At 32.5% G+C, this 10,585-nt stretch overlaps 1 protein-coding gene and 1 pseudogene across 1 annotated transcript; both read right to left on the bottom strand.

Moving 5' to 3' along the window:
* Window positions 1-2,206: 2,206 nt before the first annotated feature.
* LOC110813087 (polygalacturonase 1 beta-like protein 2) lies at window positions 2,207-4,536 on the bottom strand. The gene is made up of 2 exons (XM_022040096.2): window positions 4,403-4,536; window positions 2,207-4,282 (listed from the first exon to the last, which is right to left on the bottom strand). The coding sequence occupies exons 1-2, from the start codon at window positions 4,469-4,471 to the stop codon at window positions 2,486-2,488; spliced, it is 1,866 nt and encodes a 621-aa protein (XP_021895788.2). The 5' UTR covers window positions 4,472-4,536; the 3' UTR covers window positions 2,207-2,485.
* Window positions 4,537-5,180: 644 nt separating this feature from the next.
* Window positions 5,181-5,822, bottom strand: LOC148252781 (polygalacturonase-1 non-catalytic subunit beta-like; annotated as a pseudogene).
* Window positions 5,823-10,585: the final 4,763 nt, after the last annotated feature.

Raw genomic sequence — 10,585 nt, 5'->3', positions numbered from 1 at the left:
ATTGCAATTAGTGCATATAGGTCTATTTGGATAGGCCTTAAAGTATTTTTTCAAAAAATGTCCAATCTTCTTGTAATAGGTACAATAATACTTCTCTTTGTTTGGGGTGGTAATTCTCTGTGGTTTATTGGCCTCTTTTATACTGAAAGTCATGACCTGCTTAGTGACAAATTTCAAAGAAATTTCACTCTTTTTCTCCTCTTGTTGGATAATAGAAAATGTCTCGTTCAAATTAGGAAGGAGCTTCCTTGTCAAGATTTAGGATGTCAAGTTGCTATATAACTCATTAAGTCCCATTAAAAATATCATTGTGTGATCTCTCTCCTGGTACCCAATAATCGGTATAAGTCCCCTATATCTACATATGGGAATGGGTTCATAATTTACAAGTTCATCAATTAGAAACTTGAGCTTTAAAAAGTAAGCTCGTATTGGCTCTTGGTTTTGTATGAGTACAGATAGCGACTGTTTAATTTGATACACCCTTATTGCATTTTGTTCAAAATGTTTTTGCTCTAGTTCATACCAAAGTTGATGTGCTGTTTGAGCATAAAATGTGACGATCTTAATATCAGGTGAGAGTGCATTCTGTATCTAAATAATCACGATATCATTACGCCGTTTCCAGTGTGTTCTCAATGGATCCGTTGGATCTGTAGGTTGTATTAGGGTTCTATTTATAAATCCTATTTTGTTCTGTATACTCAATGCCCGCTCCATAAAAATTGTTCATGTGTAATAGTCGTTGTCATTAAGTAATTTTGGGACAAGAACCGCCGTAGAATTCAGTGATTTATCTAGATAATACGAGTTATTGACATTTGAGGGGTCCAGATTTGTTATGACCAAATCCTTAAAGTTTGGGTTTGGATTTGCAATGGTTTTGTAGGATTTTTGACTCTCCATTCCTAATATGCTCTGATATCATAAAAAAAAATGAAGTTCACCGACTAAGCTATCCAAAACCAACATTTTTGTATAAAAAATTATAGGTAAAAGTGAAAGAAAATACTAAATTTGCATAGGCAGTATTTAGTGATAGCAGAAGCAGGTGAACAAAGAGAGAAGCTCTTCACGAGAGTGGTTGAATAATGTGTGTACGTATTTACTTGCAAAACAAAAAGAAAAGAGTGCAAGAAAACAGAGAAAAATGAAAGCTTTTGGAGTGTGTCAATGGTAGTAGAGAGGAGAGCAGGTTAGGGTTTTTTGAGGAAGAAGATGAGTTTAAATACTAGTTCTGTCCCTAAGCTCACTTGAATTAGAACGCACCAAATCACTCTGTAGTGAAATGGTACGTTTTGGTATAGGCCAAGTCAGCCTATTTTTATACATGCCTGATAACGGGATGTATGTATATATATATATATATATATGCCAAATATAAGAAAACAAAAAGGAATTAATGGGTTGATTTGTCTTCTCATTATTGATAACCCTATGGTGGGTAGTGTAACTAATAAGGTGATCTCTAGAGAACTTAATCTTTTCAATAATAAACTTAAAATTCATAATGTGACAATTATTTGTAAAATTTTAATATTTAATATCTTTTTGTTTTAATTTATGGCATCCACTTGCTTACCAATTTAAATTAGTGTTGTGATGTCAATCAATCGTAATGACAACGTGGCTATTTGCACATGCCCTTTTTTGTTTTTTAATAAATTTCTTCGGTATCTCTATGGTGGCAATGATTGATACACATATAATGTATGTATGTATGTATGTATGTATGTATGTATGTATGTTCATTTATTCTCTTCTTTAATGATCATCTTCATCGTGCTGGTGTTTTGTGATGTTGGGGAATGAATGATGGCTTGGAGCTGATGCATATATAAATCAACACGCTCTGCTACTTAATTGATTAATAATTGATCATCTTCATGAGCTGCTACAACTTTTATTATCACGTGGCATATTACTTTTAGATTTTAGTAAAAACAAATTTTTAAATTTATCTTGAAATTACAATTATCAAAATTACCGCATGATATAGAATTGAAGGACTAAATTAATAATTTATACAAGAAAATAATGTGTATATAATCCTATGGCCCATCCCTCAGCTACACAATTTTAAGAAATTAATTTTAACATTTAATTATTTCAAGAAGTAGGAATAATAATAATAATAATAATAAGCGAAATTTCCATTAAAACAATTTTTCTGTTTCTCAAACCTCTTATCACTGAGCCCAAAATATTCCATCAAGATGGACCTAATTAAGGCCCATACACCCTACCTTTCTTTGTATCCAAAAACTTGCATATATTATGATATGTTTACATTCACTATACTTTTATTATTAAAATTAATATTATTAAGGGGAGAATGTTAAATTTTTGCTCATGGGCAAACCAAATTTAAAAAAAAACAGCACGATATTAAAATGTTACAGTTAACAGTTTGCTGGAAGGTGCATATAGCAATGGTGGCCTTAGGAATTCATAGTTGAAATTATACCATTAACTCTAACCCAAATTAATCAGCAATTGCCCATGTTAAGTCATTCTCGAAGATCCAATGGCAAACTTCAATACGACCCGGACCCGAACCCAATGCCACAAAAGCTCCATGACCCGGGCTCCATTGGGATGTATCCAAATGACAGATGGCCACCCCGTGGTTGATCTTTTCCTTGCTATTCCGATCCAAAATATGCGCCTCGTAGACCCGAACTTTGGGAACAGAATGACAATAATACAACATGTACGGGTACAGACTCTGGTGGCAGGACACAGACTTGGTGATCTTTCCACCGTTGATTCCTTTGACCGACCCGATCATGATCTTCTTCTTTGACCCGTTTATATTCTCTGTGGTCCTAACCGATATGCTGTGTCCAAGAACGGAGGTGGCGAAATCGATGAGGTCCTCAGCGGATCCTACACAACGTTTTGTCTCGCCAGGGCTTGGTGCTCTCTCGCACTCGTTCAATGCGTTCATAATGATGTTCTCCATGGATGAGTTATCACCCGCATGAAAGATTTGCTTCAACTCACTGAGTTTAGAGGTGGAGAATGGTATTTTCGATAGAATGCTCCGAGGCAAAAATGATCTTTTCGGCATTTTATCTTCAATGTCCGGCATCTCCATTACAGTACCTTCCTTGAGCATTGATTCTCGGAAGAATTTCCCCGGCTCTACCCATCTTTTTACTAATTTCCCGTTAGCCCCCGCCATTATTTGAGCACGGGTGATATTGTATCTTTTGAAACTGACACCAGTTTTACTGTAACTCTTGAAATTAGTCATGTCTCCATAGGTCTTAAACCCTACTTTGGGTTTATCAGATCCCTCACCATAACCGATGAAATTGTCTCTACCAGTGTTGGCATAAGTTTTAAAATCAACATTAACGTTACTAGAGTTCTTGCCATAAGAAGTAAATGTATTATCCACAACATTAGTCTTTTCTACGTAGGATGAAAAGGTTTCAACGCCACCTTTTCCATCAGAGGCGTAGTTTTTGAAAATTTCCACGAATGAATTACCGTCAAAACCATAACTCGTGAAATTATCGTTTACCTTGTTCCCGTTCTTCCCATAACCAGTGAATCCTGACCCGACAACGTTGGCGTGCCTCGAGTAAGTGGTGAACATATTCTGCAGTTCCTTTCCATTCCTCCCGTAATTGGAGAAGATTTGGGCACCTCCGTTGGAAGAATTCGAATAAGTCTTGAATGACTGAACCCGCCCATTGGATCCGTCTGAATAGGTGGAGAATCGACTGTTCGGCTGGTTTGTGTCTGGTTGGTAGTTGTTGAATTCGCTGGAACCGCCGGTTGCTTTAGAACCATAGGTCTTAAAGCTCTGGTCAGGTGCGCCGCTGCTTGGAGCATAATTGGAAAATTTATCTCCATGTCTTGTAGAGCCCCGACTGTATTGGCGGAATGAGTCGATTGAAGTCATTTCATTATCGGAGTAGTTCTTGAAGGAGTTGAAGCCGCCGGATCGACCTGCGCCGTACTTTTTGAAGTCCTTCTGGGTGTAGTTAATGAAGCTGGAGTCGGATATTTGGTTATGGAGGCTGGAAGATAAATCGGGGAAGCAAAAGAGGTTTGCGGATAAGCAGAATGCTGAGAGTTGAGTGGAAAGCTGGTTTTGCTCTGCAAGCTTAGAAAAAGTTGCAGAGTCGAGGGCAGACAACGGGGAGGCCTTGGAGAGGAGGAAGGAGGATTTAGGGGAATGGAGACTGATCTGCTTGTTCCAGTATCGAATGAGCGAAGCCTTGGGGGTAAATGGGTTTTCCTCAGTTAATAAACGGGCTTGATTTCCCTGCATTAATATGGCAAAAAAAAAAAAATCAGAGATGGTTGAAATTGTAAAAAATCAGAATGCAGATGGTGAAGTGTGAAATCATGGGAAATAGAAAAGGCAAAGAAAGAATTTACTTACATTGATGAAGAAGAGATAGAAGAAGAAGAAGAAGAAGAAGATGGGAGTGAGGTGTTTGAGCATTGCCATTTTTAGTGGAGAAGGCAGTGGGGGGGGTGTGCGTGTGTGTGGAAGTGTGTTTGAGCATTTCCATTTATAGAGGAGGGAAATGTTTATTCAAATGGTCCAATCAGCAGGTTCAACAAAAGGAGGCTACCAGCTGGCAGAATTTTATTTTCTTTTTCCTTTTTCTATTATTAATATAATAATAAGCTTTCATGACATATATATATATATATGTATATATGTATGTTCATTTAAAGGAGATCACGTGCAGGCCAAAATTATTATTTGAAACTTCCACTCTCATTCCGCCGACCAGATCTGTCTCTTCCTACTCTGATCTGTAACAATCTTTTGCATCTCTAAATTTTACATAAAAATAATAAATATAAAGCACGTGGATAAATACTTGTTTATTTTATCATCTCCTTTTTAAATTCCATATTTCTCATAAATATTTTTTAAATAACATTTGCATATTAATTGTAATACAGTTTATTAGTAGATACACGAATAATACATTATTCAATTCAAATTCTTAATTTTTACAAAAAAAAACATCAAATTACTTTTTTTTTAATTTAAAAATCACACTTCATAATTAAGGAGCATGTGTGCACTGTTATTTTATTTTAATGAAAGGAAATTCATTACTTGCTTAAAATTTTGAATTGAAAGATGTTATTTTATTCACACTTCAAATTATCACTTATTCATCAAATATCTTAAATTCATTTTAATCAGTTGTAGTTGTATAAGTTAAGTTATTTTTAAAGATTCAATGACCAACTTCAATATAACCCAGACCTGAGCTCAAACCCAATGTCACGAAAGCTCTATGACTGGGGCTTCACTGGGATGTATCCACATGACAAATGGCTATGCCATGGTTGGTCTTTTCCTTAGTAGTCGGATCCAAAATACTCCCCTTATAAACCCGAACTTTGAGAACAAAGTGGCAGTAATACAATAAGTACGAGTATAAACTTTGGTGACATGACATTGACTTGGTCACCTTTCCACCATTGATTCTTTTGACTAAACTGATCAAAATTTGTTGTTTTGACCCTTTCATAATATGTGTGATTCGGACCATGTTACAACCCAACATAAAGGTGGTGAAATCGATGAAATCCTTATCGGAGCTGATATAGCATTTGGTCTCACCAAGACTTAGGGTCATCTCGCACTCCCTTAATGCATTCATAATGATGTTCTCCATGGATGAGTTATCAGCTACATGAAAGATTTGCTTTAACTCACTAAGTTTCAAGGTAGAGAACGTTATTTTTAAGAGAATGTTCCGAGGCAAAAACGACCTTTTCGGCATTTTATCTTTAATGTCTAGCATTTGCATCATAGTCCCTTCCTTGAGCATGGATTCTCGAAAGAACTTGCCTAGCTCCACCCACCGTTTTACTAATATCCTATTGTTGATCGCCATTGTTACAGTAGAGCTTGTTGGAGAATAAAAAATATAAAACTTCTATTTAGTTAAAATGAGTTACTTGTACATAACAATTCATAGTTTATATGCAGGTAGTGATATAACCATGTAGTCATTCATTTTATTTTATTGCTATTTAATTTATTTTTTTTTTATTTTTTTTATAACTGTTAATTTATAATTTTCACTCCTAACTGATAATTTATGACTTTCATAATTTTGAATCATTTATTCAATACTTTCCATTGATTCGAAATTGTATACACCAAGTAGTGATATGAAGTAAACATATTTTTAATTTAAAAATATTTTTATGAATATATCTACTGCTTGTTCAATATTTTCCTTCAACTTGAATGTTTTTATTATTTTCAAACTTAATTATCATTTTTTGTGTCTCATCAAGCTCTTTAAATATTATTTTCATGTATAATATATGGTTAGAGTATCCACTATCTATAAATCATACATCACTTGCAACTTCATTAGCATCGTAGTAACCCATAAACAACTCACTTTCTTCATTACTTGTCTCTGTATAGTTAACTTTCTCTTTCTTATACCATCAATCTATTTTAACATATATATACTTCTTTTATTGATAACATTGGACTCCACTCTTGCTGCCTCTTTATTCATTGATGGAGAGTCTTTGCTCTAAACTTCTGCCTCTTCCTCTACTGCGGTGGTTGTTTGCACCTCAGTCACAACCTCTTTTTGTTACTGTCTAGTCAAATTCTCTTAAATAGTATGCCTCCTCATTTTTTTTTAAAGCCTTTTGATTTACAACATGTTCTAATAATATTGTTGGAGAATAAAAAATATAAAACGTCTATTCAATTAAAAGGGAATACTTGTACCCAATAATTCATAATTTATACATACGCAGTCCCTACTTATAACTTTCTTCTTTGTTACTATTCCTTTATTCCATTTAATAATTATTTAATTTACTATTATTAAATTTTAGTTTTTTTATAACGACTAATTTATAATTTTCACTCTTAACTGATAATTTATAATTTTTATAGTTTTGAATTATTTATTCAATATAAGTGATGTTGTACCTCTTAAAATTAATGTCAGCTTTACTGTAACTCTTGAAACTAGTACGAGACCCATAGGTCTGAAAACCTACTTTGGGTTTATCAATTCTCTGACCATAATCAATTAAATTGTCTACACCAATGTTGGCATAAATTAAAAAAATTAACCTTTACATGATTCGAATTTTTGGCACAAGAAGTGAAATTTATCATCAGCAAGAAATGTTTATTCTATATAAGAGAAAAATGTTTCAATGCCACCATTTCCACTAGAGGCATAATTGTTGAAAACATTCACCAACAAATTATCTTTAAATCCATAACTGGTGAAATTATCACTTCCCTCGTTCCCATTATGTCCATACACAGAGATTTCAGACTCAACTGAATCATCCTCCATTGAATAGTGAATGATAATGTATATAAATACCACTTTTGTTACTTAGTTTAAATGCACAATCAGGTCATTTACTGCATAACTTAAGTAATTTTATTGAATTCTAATGCATGCGTAAATATAAGAGTTAATTCCAGAAAATAGCATAGTTAAGCTGATTTTTACACAAAGATATCAATCAGTCCACGATTAAGCCTTGGGTAAGGCTTGCACCTTAATGGCATCAACATATATAAGTTGTTTTTATCTGAACTCATTCGAATGCTAAATCTTATCCTTATCTGGAGACGAGCTGAGGCAAAATAATATTTTCAAAAGCTGAATGATAAAGATCAAAATCAAATGAGAACTCTATCTTCATCATAGTTAATCATTACCTTTTTTTGTTTTTTAAATAGAGAAGGATTATAGAGGGAAGTGCAGATAAATTTTTATTTTCTCAGTTTTAAATTTTTTTGTAAATTTTCTCTGTTGGCTTTAAGCAATTGCTGGTGTTCAATATTTAAAATGAGCAGCTAAATACTCTATTTTTCAGTTGAATATCTAATTAAAGTTTCGATTCAAGGACTGTAAAATCTAATTGATTTATCTTTTCTCTTTTTTATTTTTTAGTATTTATATATTTTCTGTACATACGAAAATTATTATTTGTTATATGTTATAACATGGCACATTATGCAATTAGTATAATAGTATATTGCCAGTCAGGATTCTTAAATCTGTAATTATTTAGCTTATTCTGATAACTAGTAGTAAATTAGTATTTGCACTAAGAAAATATATAATTTAATTTGAATGAACTGCGCAATTGAGTTTATTGGTTAAAATTGGATCTTTCTAGTTCTTAGTACTGTCAGTGAATTTGACTTTAGAAGCATCTCCAAGGTTGTTCATTAGCAATAGTTAATCAACGAGTTCTTGGTTAATTTAAAATTAAAAAAAGATTGATTATTAGGAGCGTCTCTAATAAGTAGAATCAATTTATTAAAAAATGGTAAGAATCATCTTAAATTTTTATTTAAGCTGAATTGAAAATGAAATTTTTTTTTGACTGAAATTTATTCATATTAAATTTTTATTTAAGCCGTTGATTTATTTTATGTTTTATCTTAATCGTTTAATTGTTTATTTTTAGTTTAAAAACAAAAATTCCCCTATTTTTATTTTTATTTTATTTTAATTGTTGGTTATAAAAGAATATTAAATCTCAATTTTCTGTGGATTCGATCCTATTACTACTACTACAATTTAATTTATTGTTTGAATATAAATTTATTATTGATAGATTCGAGAACCATCAACGAATGAACATATTTAGTACTTCATTCTTTTTTCTCCAATAACTGTAAAAAGTTTAACCACCTGCATTTGAAGATAGAGAATATGTCTTAAACGACTGAGCCCACTTATTGGAATCACCTTAATAGGTGTTAAATCGGCTAAGCTGAACCCAATTTAGGTTCACATACGCGTACCTTTCTTCATATCTAAAAAAATCACATATTAATTACTAAAGGAGAATATTTTATCGCTTAATAAAATATTTAAATATAATGCTCATCGGAAAACATAATTTATTTAGAAAAGACAATACATTAACCATACGAGATAACCATATTAAGATTTTACAATTAAAAGTTTACTGGAAGGTGCATAGAGTAATGGTGGCCTTAGGAATTCATTGTTCAAATTATCATATATTTGTGGCCATCCATTAACTCTAGCCCAATTTAATCAGCAATTGTCCATGTTAAGTCCTTATCGAAGATCCAGTGGCAAACTTCAATACGACCTATACCTGAACCCAATGCCACAAAAGCCCTATGTGTAACGCTCCGACACTCAATATGAGGCACGATTCCAGCTCATGTCATTTTCATGCAATGGACCTACAAAATATATATACGCACAGCTCAAAATTTATCATACAACTTAGCATCCTATGTGATATATATACAGTAATTATATATACAGACATGAGATCAAAATTTAGAGTTTAAAAAAATAAAACGAAAATTTCTCGAATATACACAAAATATACAAAATAGGAACTCTTTTACATGTCCTATTCGTCTGGCAGCGGTGTTGGCTCTTCATTCTCATCTGAAAAATATTAGGGTGAAATTTAATGAGCTTCATCAACTCAATAAATATTGTTATTCTCTCAATCCAGATAAAATTTCGTGCAAAACACACGGTAAGAAACAAAAACAATAATAATGTTTCAATACAAAATTTATTTTTTTATTTTTACCATTTCATATGTTTCTGATCGACTTTTTGAATTTTTTCGAATACCATATACAATCCTTAAATGTATATCCACATACTCTCGAAAAATATAAATATACTCAAATATCAATTATCATTTTGACACATAATCACATATACACGAAAGATCATATATACACTCGGAATGTCATTTTTAAGATTTCATCGCACGATATTTATGTTATTATCGAGGAGAGATGAAATGGATCTCCCCATTGCATGGATAACACACACACACACACACAAATCTTACAATAGCCACAGTATGTACGTTTGTTAGGTGACCCACACTCACAAATATTTATCTACGTCTAGATTAGGTTTCAGACTCTATCCATGTGCAGGTTCACCATGTCCGCTGAACTTCAGCCACACACACACACATTTCCCTCCTCGATTCAGACTAAATGAAAGGCATTCAAGGTCCATACTCTAATTACTCACAATTCCTCATTTCTGATTTCTTATTTATTTATTTTACTCTGAAATTTTGTTTAATTGATCGTTTCATAACCGTAATTGTTTCTTTTCTTTTCTATTTTTTTCTCTTTATTATTCCATTTCCTCTTTTAATTTGTCACTTAATTAGAAATTTCTTTTAATTTCTAAATTCGTATCTCATCATAGTCCAATTAATCTCAGTCTTTTCGGTCTATTTTCTAGTTTCGTCTTCTCATAAATTTTTAATTACTTAGGTTCATTGGTCATAGGTTTGGGTTCTGTTCTTCATCAAAAATCGAATCAGTATCCGTTCAAATTTTAAAATACTATAATTTAATGAAATACGTACAATTTTTAAAATTCAAATCCAGTTGAAAATTAGAAATACTTAATCTCCTACGCGTCTTCCCATATATGCCAGAAAGTTTTAATTTTCTTTACGCACACAATATAATTTAATTAATATACTTTTAAATACTAAACAAAATTAATTTAATCGGAATTATGAGTTTCAATGACAACCCGATAGAATATCCAAA

This window comes from Carica papaya, chromosome 8 (genome assembly GCF_054855325.1).
Source record: "Carica papaya isolate Zhongbai chromosome 8, ASM5485532v1, whole genome shotgun sequence".
Classification (NCBI taxonomy): domain Eukaryota; kingdom Viridiplantae; phylum Streptophyta; class Magnoliopsida; order Brassicales; family Caricaceae; genus Carica; species Carica papaya.
This window is presented reverse-complemented; position numbering and strand designations above follow the sequence as displayed.

Excerpts from the sequence above, each read along its gene's own strand:
- LOC110813087 (XM_022040096.2), bottom strand. The coding sequence starts at position 4,471 with ATGGCAATGCTCAAACACCTCACTCCCATCTTCTTCTTCTTCTTCTTC. Across the intron at positions 4,283-4,402 it reads TCTATCTCTTCTTCATCAAT|GGAAATCAAGCCCGTTTATT; the intron begins GTAAGTAAATTC and ends ATATTAATGCAG.